The sequence below is a fragment of the Conger conger genome, chromosome 2 (genome assembly GCF_963514075.1).
Source record: "Conger conger chromosome 2, fConCon1.1, whole genome shotgun sequence".
In the NCBI taxonomy this organism is placed as follows: domain Eukaryota; kingdom Metazoa; phylum Chordata; class Actinopteri; order Anguilliformes; family Congridae; genus Conger; species Conger conger.
Genome location: NC_083761.1, coordinates 83,102,346 through 83,123,205, shown reverse-complemented (window position 1 = coordinate 83,123,205; position 20,860 = coordinate 83,102,346). Strand labels below are relative to the sequence as shown.

The window sequence follows — 20,860 nt, the reverse complement described above, 5'->3', positions numbered from 1 at the left end:
GCTTCACTGATGAGGTGGTATGTTTTGGATCACGAGCAGTTCCATTCCTTCTCCATACTCTTCTCTTCCCATCATTCTGATACAAGTTGATCTTTGTCTCATCTGTCCATAGGATGTTGTTCCAGAACTGTAAAGGTTCTTTTAGATGTTGTTTGGCAAACTCTAATCTGGTCTTCCTGTTTTTGAGGCTCACCAATGGTTTACATCTTGTGGTGAACCCTCTGTATTCACTCTGGTGAAGTCTTCTCTTGATTGTTGACTTTGACACACATACACCTACCTCCTGGAGAGTGTTCTTGATCTGGCCAACTGTTGTGAAGGGGTTTTTCTTCACCAGGGAAATAATTCTTCTCCACCACAGTTGTTTTCCGTGGTCTTCCAGGTCTTTTGGTGTTGCTGAGCTCACCAGTGCGTACTTTCTTTTTAAGAATGTTCCAAACAGTTGATTTGGCCACACCTAATGTTTTTGCTATCTCTCTGATGGGTTTGTTTAGATTTTTCTGCCTAATGATGGCTCGCTTCACTGATAGTGACAGCTCTTTAGAGCCAAAAAGAGAGAATTGTGTCGATGTCCCAATATTTATGGACCTGACAGTATATCAAAATACTCAAATACACATTGAGAATTTCTGCATAAAAGATATTAGACCAGGCATGGTTTTTGTACAGGTGGTAATCACTGTCTACTATAGCTCGTCACAGTGATACGTCTCATTACAAAAACCCGCCACCTTTCACAGCATGACAGAATAGATACAGACCTAACCAGGACAGAATGTACAGACATATACAGACCTGACCTTAACTGAACTGTACATCTTAAAAACTACTCCAGTACTGTGCAGAAGTCTTAGGCACCCTAGACTTTATTATATATATATATATGTTCATTTATTTGTGTGTGTTAGTGTAAAAGAACACATTTGAGATTTACAAATATTCATTTTCCAAAAGATTTAATTTCACAGAGACATTTTTGTATTTCATTTTAAAAAGTAACATATTACTGTAAGCAATTTACTACGGTTTACATAAAAACTTGATCAACGCTGTCTGAGATCAGAAACAAGGAGCCAACCAAAGTCTGCAGAAGAACCGTGGCAAGCCCATAAAAAGATTTTTTTTAAATTGGCATACCAATTAAATAGAGAGATTCAATTGATATATGTCCCAAATTAAAGCACTGCACATTAAATACAAAATAACCCACTAACTTCATTCATGAAGGAGAAAACCGCTGACATGTTTGTGATAGAATGAGTAGAATGTACAGACATATACAGACCGAACCTGGGCAGAATTAACAGAGACATATAGACTAGGGATACACATTTTGTGCAGTTATTTTAATCGATTGTTGTCTACTATTCATCAATTAAATTGATAAACTGAAAATCTGAAAAACTACAATTTGGCCCATAAAAATAACGATTTGAAATTGGCACACCAATTAAATAGTTATATCTATCTTCAGAGAGATTGTATAAAGACATGCCCAAATTATATCATTGCACATTATAACCATCACGGTAAAAAACCCCACAAAATGATCATGACATGCTGGCTGAACTGCCACTCTGATGGTCCATGCGTTAATTCCACAGAACAATCACTGTTCCAGTGTTTACCAGCAGGTACAGTGCCACAGCACAACAGGTGACATAATGTATAGAGTATTTCAGCAAGTACTTTGGGTGGAATGTGTGCAATGGAAAAGCTATTTTTCTTTTTTCTGAAAATATTCTTTGAAACACATTTTCTTTTGAATTGCACCTGGAGACTGAATGACATGTAAAATGTAAAGCTTCATGGCATGTAAAATACACTTGTTGAAAATGTGCACATAGTTTGAAGATGAAAAACGTGCACAGTTCTAGCAACAGACAATAGTATATAGTAATGTTAAATAGTAAATCATATATCAAAATACTAATTCTTGCTTAGATATACATTTAGAATTTATTCATGAACAGTATTAAAAAATCTAAAATATGAGTGAACACAATTAGACATTTGCAGCCCAGAGGTGGTTTTTGTACAGGTGTTAAACACTGTGTACACTAGCTCGGGGTCACAGTGATACATCTCATTACAAAAACCTCCCTCCCTCCACAGCATGAATAGATAGAGACCTAACCTGGGCAGAATGTACAGACATATACAGACCTAACCTGGGCAGAATGCACAGAGAAACAGACCTTAACAGGACAGAATGTACAGACATATACAGTCCTAATCAGGACAGAATGTGCAGTACTGACAGATATAGACCTAGCCAGGACAGAATGCAGAGGGAAACAGATCTAACCAGGACAGAACATGTATCTACTTTGAGTAAATGACCTGTGAAATGAAGCCCACATTTCATCACTCAACACACGTGAAAAGCAGTTGTGGCGAAACCTGAATTAACGGTTAAAATGGTGCCCCAGCAGGGCACCCCATAGGCCAGCGGTGCAGGTCAAACAGACACTCATGATTTACCAGTGAACATAAATCTTGTCACCTGCCTCCTTCTGTTCCACTTCAGACTGTTCGTTTTTGGAATGCTTTCCACCAGAGCCAGCAGGCTATTAATAAAACAAGCAGTTTATTTCTGTTTCCGTTATAAAATGGGCAATATGCAATAAATTAGGAAGGCCAAGACATGACGAGAAACACTATAAATGGCAGGTGTTTCCTGAACATTGCATGTAAAGTTATGATAGCTTTTCTGGAAATAAGTGTGTGGAATCAGCAAATCGACAAATGAAGATATAGAGTATTTATTTTGGAGCACAATGTAAAAATAGTACATGTAATAAAAGAGCAGTAAACACTGTAATAATAACTATAAATATAACTATAATAATTCATAAACTATAATGAAATAAAAAATGTGTCATTTAATAATGTCAGTGTCCTTTTCACAACAAGGGTCCAAATGCATAATAGTTTCTCATTCTAAAAATGATAAAAACTTTTTATTTAATTTGTATTATTATTTAAGGGAGTCCTGGCCAAAATGGCTTACAATATAACAAATAACACAGATTGTGCATTACACACAGCAAGACATAGAAGAACATAGACAATATACAAACAATTAAGGCCAAAGCAAGCAAAAATATTTTGGTAAAACAAGTGCATATTGTAAATGGTTGGCATTTATATAGCACCTTTATCCAAAGCACTGTACAATTAATGCTTCTCATTCACCCATTCATTCATACAAACACACACACACACTCACACACCAATGGCGATTGGCTGCCATGCAAGGCGCCGACCAGCTCGTCAGGAGCATTTAGGGGTTAGGTGTCTCACTCAGGGACACTTTGACACAGCCCGGGCGGGGGATCGATCCGGCAACCCTCCGACCGCCAGACAACTGTTCTTACTGCCTGAGCCATGTCGCCCCATATTGTGTTCATTGTATCATGGATAAGCAGTTTAAAAATTTCAAATAGAATCAGTATATTAAGCTGGATTTCTGTAAGGTAGAAAGTTTGATCCGGGGCATTCTGAAAAGGTAGTATGGTCATTTTTACAGTTGCTATGCTAGGAATTAAATCATCTTCAATTGTATTTATTAATGGAATGAAATTAAGGAAGAACAACTCTGACAGCTTGGTGGAAATATTTATCCCCAGATATTTAATATTGCTAGTGGAGGTGAGGGGGGAGTCCTGAGATGTAGCATTCCATACAGAAACTCAAAGCTGGAAGCCCCAAACTTTTATCACTAATATTTGGCAAACCAGCTACAATACATCACAAACTGGATTCATCCAAACCAACAGGATTGCCCATGGACAGAACAATCCGAATGTAAAGAAATTTCCATCTCTGATCTACCATCTGCTTCAAAAACACTGCCGTTTCAACAACTCTGACAGCCTGGTGGAAAATTAACAAAATCTTTAAATTCATAATGACCCCGTGCAAATACACTCCAATATGGCTGCTAAACTTCTTGTAAAACAAAACACCACTTTCCATCACCACATGTAAATAAAAAGGTATCACACATCTTCAACACATCTTTCAGGATAGCACGTTCATCACCTTCCAGGATTTGGTCCATAAGAACAATATTGGGAAGGAGCAATATCTTCAGTTCTTTGAATGAATTTCTGTTTTAAAATGTAAAATTAAAATAATGAACAACAACTTACAGCCACCTCCGCTTATGGATGAAATTAAGAAAATAATCAATACCAAAAACATTCTCTCCAAATTGTACAAACTAATATCAACCACAGACCTAACAATATCCCTCCCCATTCAAGCCTGGGAAGAAGACTTATCACTATGCTACAATTCAGACTTCTGGACTCAAATCTGTAGGATCACCTTCACGATGACCACCAATACTAACCTACAAACAATACAATATAAGGTAATTCACAGAACTCATATAACCCACCAAAAGATGTTTAAAATGGGATTTGTGAACTCAGACACTTGCACTCACTGCTCTTTGAATACCCCAGATAATTACTTCCACTCGACCTGGCTCTGCCCACCAAATCACCATTTCTGGAAACAAGTCACAGACCAAATATCTCTCATTATGAGCTGTAGCATTCCACTCTGTCCATCCCTCTGTCAACTAGGAGACCTCTCAACAATCAACCCAGTAAAATACCAAACCTATACTCATTGCCCTAGCTATCGTCAAGAAAACCATCCTCTTAAACTGGAAAACAAGACACACAATAAACATAACACAATGGCTAAATCTTCTCAAAGAACACATATCCGTGGAAATAATCTCACATCAGCACCAAAGCTCACACTATGCAAACATTTGGGGTCCTTTCATAAAATCATTTAAATTGCCTGTTGCCTAATCCCCGCCAACCCCACCCTAACCAACATATACTCACATACTCCAGAAACACTATCCATGCAATACCATATCCCAATCCAGCCCATCCATAATCATGCATATTTTCCTTTTACTGTTCTTTTTTATATTTTGTTATTTAGGAATGTATTATTCATATTCATCATGTTATCTTTAATTTAATTATTTTCTTCTCTCCCTTTTCCATACTATCCAGTCAAGGCTTCCATCAACAATCCTGCCTATCTACCCAATTGTCCATCCGTCTGTTTTTCTGTTCATCCACCTGTCCATCCGTCTGTTTTTCTGTTCATCCACCTGTTTTTCTGTTCATCTGCCTGTCCATCCGTCTGTTTTTCTGTCCATCCCTCTGTTTTTCCGCATATCCAAATGTCTACACAAGTCACTCTTTCCACACTTTTTTAAAGTAAAAAAAAAAATGTTTTCATTAATTGTTATCTTTAGCTACTATGTTATCTGTTTTGTTTTACCCCTCTCTCAAAGGCTTCATTCTGTTTTTTCTTCCTCTCCCTCTCTCAATATTACCAATGTAATAACATATACAGTGCATCCGGAAAGTATTCACAGCGCTTCACTTTTTCCACATTTTGTTATGTTACAGCCTTATTCCAAAATTGATTAAATTCATTTTTTTCACCCAAATTCTACACACAATACCCCATAAAGACAACGTGAAAAAAGTTTTTTTGAGATTTTAGCAAATTTATTAAAAATAAAAAACTAAGAAATCACATGTACATAAGTATTCACAGCCTTTGCCATGAAGCTCAAAATTGAGCTCAGGTGCATCCTGTTTCCATTGATCAACCTTGAGATGTTTCTACAGCTTAATTGGAGTCCACCTGTGGTAAATTCAGTTGATTGGACATGATTTGGAAAGGCACACACCTGTCTATATAAGGTCCCACAGTTGACAGTGCATGTCGGAGCATAAACCAAGCATGAAGTCAAAGGAATTGTCAGTAGACCTCTGAGACAGGATTGTCTCGAGGCACAAATCTGGGGAAAGGTACAGAAAAATTTCTGCTGCTTTGAAGGTCCCAATGAGCACAGTGGCCTCCATCGTCCGTAAATGGAAGAAGTTCGGAACCACCAGGACTCTTCCTAGAGCTGGCCGCCCGTCTAAACTGAGCAATCGGGGGAGAAGGGCCTTAAAGTCAGGGAGATGACCAAGAACCCGATGGTCACTCTGTCAGAGCTCCAGCGTTCCTCTGTGGAGAGAGGAGAACCTTCCAGAAGGACAACCATCTCTGCAGCAATCCACCAATCAGGCCTGTATGGTAGAGTAGCCAGACAGAAGCCACTCCCTGGCAAAAGGCACATGGCAGCCCGCCTGGAGTTTGCCAAAAAGGCACCTGAAGGACTCTCAGACCATGAGAAACAAAATTCTCTGGTCTGATGAGACAAAGATTTAACTCTTTGGCGTGAATGCCAGGCGTCATGTTTGGAGGAAACCAGGCACCGCTCATCACCTGGCCAATACCATCCCTACAGTGAAGCATGGTGGTGGCAGCATCATGCTGTGGGGATGTTTTTCAGCAGGAACTGGGAGACTAGTCAGGATTGAGGGAAAGATGAATGCAGCAATGTAGATATCCGGGATGAAAACCTGCTCCAGAGCGTTCTTGACCTCAGACTGGGGCGACGGTTCATCTTTCAGCAGGACAATGACCCTAAGCACACAACCAAGATATCAAAGGAGTGGCTTCAGGACAACTCTGTGAATGTCCTTGAGCCCAGACTTGAATCCGATTGAACATCTCTGGAGAGATCTGAAAATGGCTGTGCACCGACACTCCCCATCCAACCTGATGGAGCTTGAGAGGTGCTGCAAAGAGGAATGGGCGAAAACTGCCCAAAGATAGGTGTGCCAAGCTTGTGGCATCATATTCAAAAAGACTTGAGGCTGTAATTGCTGCCAAAGGTGCAGCAACAAAGTATTGAGCATTTTGTAATACAAACATCACATTGTCTCTCTTAACCCGCCTTAATATTTTCTGTTACCCTATGAAAGCTGAGCTGTCCTAACCCCTCATCTCTGCAATGAGTCAGGCCACCGGGCCCGCAATCACCAAATCAAAACATTTCCCTGCCAAGACGCACACTGCCAGGGCCCGCAATCAGAAACCAGGACATTTGGTATCTTGCGTCATGGCCTTTTAAACACCTGATTAAATTGACTTTGTACTTTAATTAAATGTACTTGTACTTTGTGCAGCTCAATATGTTTGAACAGACACACAGTTTTAATCACTCATGCTGACTATTCATTTAACAGCACTAAAATGATCCTTTAAATATTATGACATCATTGTAGTACTAAACAGCATTTACAATACAGTATATAGATACATACACAAAGGGTATTTTTGCACGATTCTCATTCTAAACATTCATCGTTTTAAAAAAAAAAGCGTTTTGATCAAACTTCAACACTTACTCTCCGACAATAAGTGCACTTAATGTAGTAATTAAATAGACAAAGTAAGTAAACACGGATGCTTCCTATTTTGTATTGACTTGCGAGGGTAGCGTAGCTGACGGTAGTGCATCCACGTAGCAGGAAAAGAGCGTTTTTTTGTATGGCTGCACATCAGTGTGCTGTTGGGGCCCGGTGGTTTATGGCCAAACAGAAACCCACTCTGGTATCTGAAGAGATCATCCCCTCAGTCTGACACCACATATGTATCCCCCAAACCATTCTGTCTTATTACCAAATGGCCTGCCAAATGGCAATACCAATATTTTTGACGTTCTTTATTTTCAGTAGCTGAGTGTACACTCACCGAGCACTTTGTTAGGAGCCTTTAAACTTTATTACACCTACTTATTCATGCGATTATCTACTCAGCCAATTGTGCGGCAACAGTGTAATGCATAGAGTCATGTAGATATGGGTGAGGAGCTTCAGTTAATGTTCACATCACGTCTGGTGCCTCCCCCCTCGCCACACCTGCACTTCCCGCTCATAACTGCTGTCTGTCCTGGTCCCACGGTGGTGGAATGACCTCCCGGTGGATGTCTTCAGGCTACACCTGAGTGAATCACTCCATGCCGCACGAACAGCCTCCCTTTCCTCTGTCCTCATTCTTCTAGATCTCTCTGCTGCCTTCGACACTGTGGACCACTCCATCCTCCTGTCTGCCCTGTCAGCAACGGGCATCTGTGGCACAGCCCTGGACTGGATTGAGTCCTACCTCTCTGGTCGCTCCTTCCAGGTTGCCTGGGCTGGTACGGTATTGACACCTCGGCCCCTTGCCACAGGAGTTCCCCAGGGCTCAGTCCTAGGCCCGCTTCTTTTTTCTCTTTACACTCGTTCCCTTGGCCCTGTGATCACTGCACATGGGCTATCCTACCACTGCTATGCAGACGATACCCAACTCTTCAGCTCGTTCCCACCATCTGATACACAGGTTTCAGACCGTATCTCTGCTTGCCTGAGTGACATCCAGAGCTGGATGGAAATGATATTCATCCTCTGCCCATCTGGATCTCTCCATTTCCCTCGGGGATACCACACTAACGCCATCACCCAGTGCAAGGAACCTCGGCGTGGTGATGGACAGCAGACTGTCCCTCTCCGAGAACATTGCAGCGGTGACCCGGTCATGCCGGTTCTTACTATACAACATAAGGAGAATCCGCCCCTTTCTCACCCCCTACTCGAACCAGCTCCTGGTCCAAGCGATGGTTCTGTCCCGCCTGGACTCCTGCAATTCCCTCTTGGCTGGCCTCCCAGCGTCTGCCATCAGACCCCTCCAACTTATCCAGAATGCAGCAGCTCGTCTGGTCTTCAACCTTCCCAAATACTCACATGTCACCCCCCTGCTTACTTCCCTCCACTGGCTGCCTGTCATGGCTCGCATCAAATTCAAAACATTGGTGCTAGCCTTCCAAGCAGTTAAGGGGTCTTCCCCAGCTTACCTCTCTGGTCATCAGACCCTACACGCCTGCCAGACCTCTTCATTCAGCCTCCACAGGCCGCTTAGCACCTCCCCCTCTCCGAACCTCCACCTCACACTCACGACTACGGTCTGTTCTGGCTCCACGGTGGTGGAATTAACTCCTCGTTGAGGTCAGAACTGTAGAATCTCTCCCCACCTTCAAGCGCAAACTGAAGACGCACCTCTTCAAGCAGCACCTCTCCCCGTCCCTCCCTACCTCCCTGTGAACCTTGTTGTCTTTCTGTGATTTACTTGCCGGGGTGTGGGCGTGTATCTAATACTAACTCTAATTGGATTAGATGGGGTACAATTGCCTACCAAATTGGGAGAAAAAGGGAAAAATAAGAAATCAATTATTATTTTTTTATTATTTTTTTTTTTTAAAGAAGAGCATCTCTGAACACAAAACGCATCATAACTCTTAAGTGGATAGGCTACAGCAGTAGAAGTCTAAAAACAAGTCTAATAAATGCCTAAGAAAGTTCTCACTGAGTGTACACTGCAGTGAGTGTACGTTGTTTAACACCATGAAATAACATTTTGTTATGCATATGTATTTAGTCATTTATATTACATTTCATTGGTCAAGTTAATCTGTATTTTGAATCATCTTTATTCATCACAGATCCCAGAAACACTCATCAGCAGTACTCATCTTCGGATTCAGGCATTTTATTTATCGATCAAAGTTTAACAGCATGGTAAGCAATGTGTTTAATCCCATTTATCCCAATGGGAAAACTGGGAAAGACCAGGCCTGAATCATGGTTTAAGTCTAATAATGGTTTGAGTGTGGATTATGCTTTCAAAATGTATTTGTATCATTCCCAGTAATTCCAACATATGTTTATTAAACTCCAGTTTGAATGTTTGAATGGTTCTTTTGCGAAATCCATTCTTGTACAAATAATTATAACTAATTATTTCAATGTTCAGGGGCAATGGGATATTTTAAGTCATCATGTATGCAACAAAGCTATAATATGTAGGAAACTGACAACTCAGCTCAGTGTACCATGGCATACAGGTGTTTCCTGTCTATGCTGGTCTGACTCCAGTGTGAGGGCTATTTTAAGGGTGCAGTTCATTGCATACTTGACACAAATTTCCCCAGCCTTTGGCAAGGCCGTACTGCTATCTGTCCTGACTTGACATCAGAGAAGTAAACTCTAGAAAATGTTTAGGATACAGTATAACTTTAGCCAAATATTCACCATTACTGATACAAACAAACATTCAGTTAAGATTGTTCAGAGAAGCATGATTTAAAATATTTAGAATGTTTCAGAAAGCATATCAGATAAGTAGGCAGGTGCATTGCCATGCCATGATTTAAAGAATCTTAAAATTGATTCTATATCTAATGGGCAAACAATGTAGGGATTTTAAGATGGCTGTGATACAAACTCTTCATCTGGTGTTTGTCAGGACACAAGCTGCCGTGTTCTGTACAAGCTGTAACTGACTGATAGCTTTTTTCTGTAGACCAGACAGCAGAGCTTTACAATAATCAAGCCTGCTAATGATAAAAGCATGCGTTAGCTCTTCAGTATCCACCTGAGAGAGAACTGGTCAAACTTTATAATGTGACTGATGGGACTGCAATGTGGGCGTTGAGTCAATAATGACAATAATGAGTCAGTAATTAGTCAATAATGACACCAAGGTTTATAACTTCGTCCTTAGTGCACGTGACAGTAGGTGTGTGGACCATCTATCTCTGTGCCATTACCCAAACAATAATGGGGCGGCCTGTAGCGTAGTGGTTAAGGTAAATGACTGGGACATGCAAGGTCAGTGGTTCGAATCCCAGTGTAGCCTGCGAAGGCCAGCCGTGTGTAGGTGTAGAGCCCTACGATGGTCACTACGGCTCGAATCCGCCCGTTGCCAAACCATGACATAAATAATGGAAACTATTTCCTTGTAGAATTGTCCCATAATCATGTTTGTCGTGTCATTAGATCTCCAGCTCCATTTCACTATGGATAGGAAATCCTTTCTGCCATCATTCTACTTAATAGTTATCTCAAATACAATTAAGGTATTTGGCTCTGTCCCCCACTGTTCACTCTGAACAATATGGGATATGCAATTTGTTTAAAGTACATTGTTTTTAATGGCTGTTATTGTAACTCTGAGAATGTTTTTTACATTTTTTAATTTTATTGTTTCAAATTGTTAAAATTAGGGATATGTTACGGCCCCCTGCTCTGTGCTACTTATTCTGGCGTTACTTCACAGGTGCCTTGTTGGCGGAGTACCAGGTCATTTGCGCAATTGGGAGCACCTGTGACCAGATGTTAAAATGTACCTGACTCTTGCCTGAAGGAGGGAACTCTCTTCCCACGTACCTGTTGGTTCTTTTTGGGTTTGCATGAGACAACATTGCTTCAGCATACTTTTCACACATCCACTCACTCACACTACTGATGCAACTGACTTTCACACTACACATTTTTGTTAACTGGTTATTTCAAATAAATTTGACCTTGTTTTTTAAATGCGTCAGTGTGCGTCTCCCTCTTTGTCACGGCCAATGAGCCAGGTCGTGACAGATAATGAAGTACATAATAATATCAAGCAGGAAATAAAATGAAAGGTAGGCAGCTGGTTGGATGTTGGGTAAAAGTTTTTATGGCAACTGAAGGAGAACAATATTTACAACTTGTCTACTATCCATGCACACAGATACAGACAATTGCCAAAATATCCACTCACTGAGAACTTTATTAGGAACACCTGTACACCTACTTAGATGTAGAACTGACATTACATCACTACTGACATTAGATCAATTATTGCAATTTATTACATACACAAAAAAAGATTACAATGTTATATACAGTGCCATCTGTAATGTTTAGGACAAATACTTTTTTTTTTTTGGCTCTGTTCTCCACAATTTTAGATTTGTAATAAAAAATGCATGAAGGGCATGTTTACAGACTTTGGTTTCACCATATTGAAATTAAAGTGTGTTTTATATATAGTAACAATAAACATAATATTTTTCTAGGCTTTTTCTTGCCTTTGGTTTGTATTATTGTCATTAAACATGAGGGCCAGAGTTGTTCCAATGAATGTCAAGGAAGCCATTATGAGACGTCTGTTTTGTTATGCCAAACCTTAGGTGTAACAAAATCAACTGTTTGGAACAGCATTAAGGAGAGAGAACATGTAATGGGGCATAGGGCATGGCAAGCCAAGTAAGACCTCTACAGCTGATAGCTGAAGAATTCTCATCATAATGAAGAAAAATCCCCAAACATGTGTCCAACCGATCAGAAACACCCTTCGGGAGGCAGGCGTGGATGTGTCAGAGACTACTGTCCACAGAAGACCACAGTCATGTCTCAGTGGGTCACAGACTTCAACCAGTCATGCATACAGAAAATATGCAGTAAACATGACTGTAATTTACATCACATAAATATGTCCCAAACATTATGGTGCCCTGAAATGGGGGATTATGTATAAAAAGTGCTGTCATGTCTACATGGTGAAACCAGAATGCATAAAAATACCCTTTAATAAAATATGAGAACTTGCACTTTGAATTGTTTGTTTATGAATATAAAATTGTGGTGTACTGAGCTAAATTAATGTTTTTGTCCCAAGCATTACGGAGGGCATTGCATATTACAATTCTTATGAACATATAAACACAACAACAGCAACAAAAATATCAATGAATAACTATATTGTTGTTTGTAACAATATTAGCATGGTGGATATGCATAGGTATTAAAGGAGACTGGGCTTGGGACTGGGGCAGTTGGAATAGCCAGGGCAGGAGGGAAGGTGAAGGCTGGGTCTCCTGAAGTACTGGTATTGTTCCGATTTTGCCAAGGACTTCACAGACCTCTTCGGAAGTATATCTGCAGCCTACCTGGGAGAAAATATACATGCCTCCACATGCTGATCACCTGGAGATATCAAAGTAACATTAGTTATGAAATGTATGAAAGTAACCAAGAGACCTGTACTAATTATACTGTGTGCCTAATTATACTGTAATGCCTGTCATTACAGTCATTATTGTACTAAACAAAGAAAAAACAGAACAATAAGTATATGTATTTACTGTACATTCATATAATTTAAGGTAACATGGGTGTAAATATTGTATAATATAATAATTGTGGAAACTGCTCTATTATTTAAGTACTTAGCTGGGCAACTACATAATATGGGCAAGTTAACAACAACAACAACAACAATAATAATATATTAATGGAAAATAAAGGAACATATACCAAGATGTCTGAATGACAGTAAGTTAGGCCTATGTCAATAAACAATTGGCAGTGAAATAAGAGCAACAATAATACATTTTATGTCTAAACCTTCACGAATCAAACGTGTATACAAATTGTCAATACTATTCATGACGGTGATATTTTAAAACCGTAAAGTGATCGCATGTTAATGTAGCTGGCTACGACGTTGAGAAACAGACATGCAGAGACATTATCCCGTTTACCTGTAATTTTCCCACATAAAAAACGAACAATTGGAACATTCAAAATAACAATAATACATCGGGAATACCTCAACAACATAAATATCATTCGAGGACCCGTTAATAGTAAAATAATTATCTAGATAGACTTACCAAAAGGAGCCCAGGGAAATGATTCGCGCCAGGCGATTTCGAATAGTTAAGGAATCCGCACTGTAAGGACGTCATTCGTTTTTCTCGGAACAGCGACGCAATATCAACGTGCGGCCAAGAATATATCGCATCCGAAGTGATAAGAACTTCCGTTGAAAATGAATGGGAAAAGTTAAGGAATCCGCACTGTAAGGACGTCGTTCGTTTTTCTCGGAACAGCGCCGCGATATCAACGTGCGGCCAAGAATATATCGCATCCGAAGTGATAAGAACTTCCGTTGAGAATGAATGGGAAAAGTTAAGGAAAGTTAAGCTTAACTATCCGCGGCTTCGGCGCGGGGGAGATCCGCACAGCCGTTAGGCCCTTAACCCTGCATTGCACCAGGGGAGGATTGTCTCCTGCTTAATCTAATCAACTGTACGTCGCTCTGGATAAGAGCGTCTGCCAAATGCCAATAATGTAATTAGGATCACTGTTTTTTGTTTTTTCAGCTGCAAGACATTTTATGACATCCATAGATTTATGCCATGAATTTTAACACAGCTGTACATAACATTACATTACATTATATTACATTATTGGCACTTGGCAGACACTCTTATCCAGAGCGACGTACAGTTGATTAGACTTATGTGTGTCTGTCCGTTTCCCCCTTAAACTCTACAGATGAAGCCATCAACCATTTCCATTTGCTGTCCCTGCTGTCAATCATCATTGCCCTGGTCCCGCCTCCACCAATCACGTCCCTCCTCTGCTTATATAAACTGTGTGTTGGCTGCCCTATAGGGGGCTATGCTAGACTTGGCTGCCGTTCTATTGAGATCCCTGTTGTGTGTATGTGTGTTTATCCATTCTCCTACTCGTGTGAATGTGGTTGCCCGTGTGTAGGCCCTGGGGCAGGTAAGACAGAGGCCTCTATACACTGTTGCTGCACGTAGGGTGAACAATTGTTTAGACACCTTAGAAAAGGGGTGATTGCCACCTATGTAATTTTGATTATAGAGTAGAGAGATATTATTTTGTTCAGGGAACAATTAGTATGTATTTTGTTTTTAGGTCTATTTGGTTTTGTTAATTTCATTGATTTGGCAACACCCAGGTCCTTTGGCCTCGTACCCCATGTGTCTCTGTCTTGTGAATATTTGTTTGAAAACTGTAAATAGCACCGCCACTGTAATTTTGTAAATACACTTATTGCACCTCAAATCTGGTTTGTTCGATCATTTTCACTCCCATAACGTTCAAATATATCCTCACGGTCATTTTATTTAATTATAATTTTGTTGCGTACTTCCTCCTACCCCTGGACGCCTGAGAACATGACAACTAAGCAGGAGACACTCCTCCCCTTGAGCAATGCAGGGTTAAGGGCCTTGCTCAAGGGCCCAACGGCTGTGCGGATCTTATTGTGGCTACACCGGGATTAGAACCACCGACCTTGCATGTCCCAGGCATTTACCTTAACCACTACGCTACAGGACACCCCATACATAAATCCATTTTAAATAATCTGGTGATACATACATGTACAAATGGGTGTCATTTGCATAACTTCAGAAAACTGATGTTGTGCTTTCTGATGACACTGCCAAGTGACAGCGACACAAACACACAGAATAGTGCTGGCAGACGGGACTGCTCTGTTCTCTAGCAGAAAAGACTCAAGACTGATGTATATAATTAATTCAACACTTCATTCACTCTCAGACTTATACACTGGATGGATTTTTGCTGGTTCTTGCTGTTAATTCTTCTTCTTCTTTTTATAATAATAATAATAATAATAATAATAATCATTAGCACTAACTACCACTAACCGTGCTGTGTTTTATCAGTAAATGTTATGATATAAATGTTACTGTCATAAAACAAAAATAAGTATGACAAGTTTTATGTAATTTGACATAACCAATCATTTGTTAAGCCATCTTGTGACAGTTGCTAAGTCATGTGTATGACAGTGTTATGTCAGCCTTATGGCAAGGGGTTCAAGTAAAGTGTTACCAAAAATGTAAAATTAGACAAAGACATTAGACAAATTGATAAACTCAAAACACATTTTTGAAATTATTCTTTCATTTACTTAATGGTAAAAACTATCAAACACCCATATCACCCCTGTGAAAATGTGTCATTGCCCCCTTAAACTTGCACCTCCTTTAGCAGCAATAACTACAACCACACATTTCCTATTATTTGATATCAGTTTTTAAAATCTCTCTGGAGGAATTTTAGCCCACATTTCTTCTACAATTCAGATAAACTGGTAGGTTTTTGCCTGGTTCAAGTCCTGCCACAGCATATCTATTTGGTTCATGTCAGGACTTTGACAAAGCCATTCCCAAACTTTAATGTGTTTTTTTTGTTTTTTTCAGCCATTCAGATGAGGATGCTCTTGTGTCTTGGACCAATGTCTTGCTGCAGAAACTGAACATGCTTCAGATGCAGCACATGGACAGATGATCAGCCAACATACAATATGCCAATCATCCAGGTCCCTCGGCAGAAACGCATCCCCACACCATCACACTACCACCACCATGTTTGCCTGTTGGTATGATGTTCTTACTGTGACATGCTGTAGTTGCATCAGCTAGGCTTGACATAATGGGACCCATGTCATCCAAAAGGTTCTAGAGATACTGCAGTATTTGAAAAAATGAAAACAAAAACAAAATTCAACATTTCTTCATGTTGTCATAGTTATTTAACCTGCATTAAAAAATGGATAAATGTTGATTAAAGATCAAAAGTTGATAAAATGTTGAGGGTCAAGCTGGAGCTTTAACATTGACAACAGACAATTACTTTCTTTCTTGATATCCCTGGCCGTGGAAGCACCCACACTCGATACGTTAATGTGGTTGCCATAGTAATATCTTACTCGTCTGTTCCTGGTGTGTGGACACAAGGCACACCTTCGGAGTCATACAAGGACGGCCAGACAAATGAAGCTTATTCGCGAACTGATTGGGGTTATGCGATGGGCTCCCGGTGAAGACTAAGGTTGTAGCTAGTCTATATAATTAGGTAAAATAGAAATGTATTTCCCAGGGAGTCCAATGCAAACCATTAGCGTATACAAAATAATATTTCTGGCCGTGAAATCAATTATAGGGAAGTCACTGCACCACCACAATCATAAACATTTTGCCTTGAGACTCCAGAAAAAAAAGCTCTGGACAAGGGACAATAGGCTATTTCTGTATGTCAGGACCTCTAGTAGCCCATTGGAATATAGTTTACCGGTTTAACTTCTGTTCGATGGTTTCGACAATTGGGGGAAAGGTAGGCTACACGGATGCTCATTAGTTCAGGTAGGTTCTTCAACGTCGTATAGGCTGCCATCGCGTTTGTACATAAAATCTTGAATTGATAGGCTTACTTTTAATGCAAATTGTGTTCAAAACATGAAGGAACGATTCAATTATAGAACGTGCGAAATGTAACCTGCATTCATTCGCATGTGGTTTAGGGTTCAGGAAGTGTTTCTGTTTGGCTGGAATATTGAGAGAGATCACTGTGAGAACTAATTTGAGTACTGGGGACAGGGGACCAAAGTCACGGTATCATCTGGTATGTATATTTCTATTTAATTTTGTCACGGTGCCATTATTTTTTTGTATTTTTTTGTATTTTTTTGTATCTTTTATTACGCCTGTTAAATACAATAGCCTACCAATAGCAATCGACAGCGCCGCTACGTACCGTTTGACGGAAATTGAATACAATGAAGCTATAAGTTGAGACATAAGGGCGAAAAAAGTGTGTTTGGAAATAGAACATCCGTGATTTCATAAAAAGATACAAATGTAAAACATAGCTGCGACGATTGATCAGAACAAATGCTTGGTTTTAAGCAGAGACCTACTTAGTGAATAGGCTAGGTAAATTATATCTCCAGGAGTCTCTCTTTCCAAGCATACAAGAATAACTTTAAAAGACTGAAATGTATGGTTTGTCAAGTTTTTGTATGAAGCATTGGCCAAGCTAATAACTGTGACAACCGCTTCGACTACTGGGGGAAAGGCACGAAAGACACTGTTACCTCAGTTAAGTTCTTCATTTAATCAAGATTCAATTTTACGTTAAACGTAACTAATGTAATTTTCCAACGAAGAACTGAGATATCGAATATGCTGACATATCAAAATATGCTAGAGCTTTAGACTATATGATAATAGCTTTATATGTACATTTTATTGCATTAAAGGCCATTGCATCCCTTTTATTTATTTTGATTTATCGGCATATTATATTGGTTGCTTTAGTCTTTAAAAAATAGAATTATCTTATATAGAATATATGCCATTCCAAATGCGAGGAAATTACAATGATAATTGTAATTGCAATACATAGGCTCCTCCAAAGTGTTGTGAACATATGCAATTAAGACAGGAGATGTTTCTTCTTCCAAGCACAAACACATTAGCCAGACTGGTAACCGTGACAGCTATGAGTACTTCGACTATTGGGGGTAAGGCACGAAAGTCACAGTGACCTCAAGTTGAACTTTTTATCAATGAGAAGCGATCCAATACCGTGCAGCTGCCATTTTGAAAAGTTAGTTCCACATATAGATCCACATATAGTTACATCTCAATCCACATCTCTGGACAATTGCTTTAGATTGGGAAAAAAATTGCATGAAATTAAAAATCATGACTGCTCGTTTATGTATTTTAAATATTCAGATTTGATTAATGGGCATGCTTTTATCTTCAAAAATAAATGACACAGAAAATATCCAAACTGACAGAAGATGAAAAACAACATTCGGTTAGGCTACTATACCAGGCAAAACACGGGTCCAAGGCTACATGGCAAAACGGAGGCAAATCTAAGATATGCATAGCCCATCTAATAAACACCGAACTAGGTAGCCGATGGCCAGTTCGACACTTGCAATTACCCTATACCGCAGGAGATGTTTCTTTAACCAAGCAATACTTAATTATTTTAACAAGACTTTAAACGATCGTTTGCCACGGTTTTTGTATGGAACATTAGCTTGACTGGTAACCGTGACACCGACTACTTCGACTACTGGGGAAGAGGCACAAAAGTCACAGTTACCTCAGGTAAGTCAAACGTTTTGCAAATCAGAAGTAATCGAATAACGTAAGAATACAGCTGTCGTTTTTTAACGAAGACCTGAAAACAGTGAATTGTCAGTATAGCCGCTGTAAATTAATCCACATGTCTGGATAGTTGTTTACGATTGTTCAAAAATGGAATGACATTAAAGAAAATGCTATCCCTTTTATTTATTTAGCCTATAATTTGTCGGCATATGCTCTTCAGATTTGATTAATCGGCATGTTAGTTGCTTTTATCTTCACAAATAAATGACCCAGAACATTTCCAAAATGAGAGAAGATGGAAAAACTACGTTCGCTTACTATAGCCTACAAGGCAAAACGCGGGTCTGCTCTAGGCGACATGGCAAAACAGAGGTTAGCCTAACTATTGTAGCCTAAATCTAAGATATGCATTGCCTACCTAATAAACACCGAACTAGGCAGGTAGCTAGACTATTGGGCTGCCGATGGCCAGTTCGACTCTCTTGCAAGTACCCTATAACGCAGGCGATATTTCTTTATCCAGGCAAAACTTAATTATTTAAAAAGACTTTCAATGATCGTTTGCCACGGTTTTTGTATGAAGCATTAGCCAGACTGCTAACCGTGACACCGACTACTTCGACTACTGGGGGAAAGGCACAAAAGTCACAGTTACCTCAGGTAAGGTAAACGTTTTAGCAATTACAAGGGATCCAATAACGTAACAGTCTACAACTTGTCGTTTGTTTTAAGAAGACCTGAGAACAGTGAATCGAAATATGCCTGATACTTAGTTCAATTGCCGAGTATAGCCTAAATCCACATCTCTGGAGAATTGTTTTAGATGGAAACTGTTTTAGATGGTGCATGCCATTAAAGACCATGACAGCTCGTTTATGGAGCTAGCATATTTAGATTTTGTCGGTATATTCAGATTAGATTCAGAGGCATGTTAGTTGCTTTTATCTTCAAAAATAAATGATACAGAAAATATCCAAAATGACAGAAGATGAAAAACAACATTCGGTTACTCTACAAGGCAAAACACGGGTCCTATGCTACATGGCAAAACAGAGGCAATATAAGATATTCATATAGCTAGAATTTCTTAAAAAGACTTTAAACGATCGTTTGTCACGATTTTTGTATGAAGCATTAGCCAGACTGCTAACCGTGACGGCTATGGCTACTTCGACTACTGTATTAGAAAGAAATACACGAAAAATATCCCAATGTGCACGTATCCAAAATGAGAGAAAATAAACTACATTCGGTTACTGTCGACCCGTGTTTTGCCGCGTGCAGTAACCGAATGTAGTTAATTTGTCTTTGTTCTTTTTTAATACGAAAGCAGCTTCAGCTATTGGCAAGCCGATTAATCAAATCCGAATCGCCTATGCCGACAAAATAGGCGCGTGAGCGCAAACCAACCCTCATTATATAAATAATTGAGTTGTTGCCATTACATCGAACACAATGCTACGTTTGTGTTCGATGTAATGGCCAGAAAGCGAGTTGTGGACTACTACTTCGACTACTGGGGCAAAGGGACGATGGTGATTGTGAGTTCAGGTAAATAGTTTAAATCCCGCTCCAATTTAATTTGCACTCAATTTAAAAATTTACTTCAGTTTCTGAAATTTTAAGCGAAAAGAATGCATTTTCAGTTGTGCATTGCAACCTCCAACAAAGGGACGGGAGACGGTTGTGATGACTCCCATTTCAGAAAAGAAAATGTTTTTTTAAAGCATAGGCTACAACGCATTTTTCTATGGGATATTCGTTTGTTTGAGTTGTGTATCCTAGTCTTCCTCTCTATTTTTTTTAAGTTTTACGGCATGCTTATTCGCATTGAAAGCAACAGAAAAAAAGGTATATACTTGTCTTGGTATTCAGTGAAAAAATAACTAATTACAGCGAATTATGTAGGAATCTTAACTGAACTTAAAATGATGCCGCCAGCAGGATTTGTGAATTCGAGGGGACTAAAGTCATCCAAATCAGATCTGAGTTAGGTTACGTTCGTCTGGCAGCTGTTCAAATGTATAAAATTCCTTTATATACTTGAATTAACATTCAGAAGTGGACTGTCTCCGGTGGAAGAAATACACAAATCAAACTGTTAAAGCAATAACAAAAAACGTCTATGAATGTACTTTAAACAGGAATCAAGTAGGCCTAGGCTAAAATGTCTTAAGACCATGAACAAAAAAAGAATGCGTCTCTGTTCAATATGACAGAGAAATGGGGGATTCTCTGTATTTAACGTTTTTTAGTAGCCTAATAACACATATCAATGTGTAAATAAATAACCAAAACATCAATTGAATATCCTGTTTTGCCTTAACTAAAAAAGAAAAGAAAAAAGAAACAATATCGGCCTGT

The 20,860-nt window shown here is 39.4% G+C and overlaps 1 long non-coding RNA gene and 1 gene segment (V, D, J or C); one reads left to right on the top strand and one right to left on the bottom strand.

The window, feature by feature from the left end:
* Positions 1-20,860, top strand: part of LOC133122959 (Ig mu chain C region membrane-bound form-like) — a 31,526-nt gene that overhangs the window by 2,102 nt on the left and 8,564 nt on the right. Inside the window, 1 exon segment of the C gene segment in view lies at positions 18,423-18,493. Within this exon segment, the coding sequence occupies positions 18,423-18,493 (71 nt within the window).
* Positions 11,408-13,808, bottom strand: LOC133122960 (uncharacterized). The gene is made up of 2 exons (XR_009708159.1): positions 13,412-13,808; positions 11,408-12,722 (listed from the first exon to the last, which is right to left on the bottom strand). It is a non-coding gene; the product is annotated as an uncharacterized LOC133122960 (long non-coding RNA).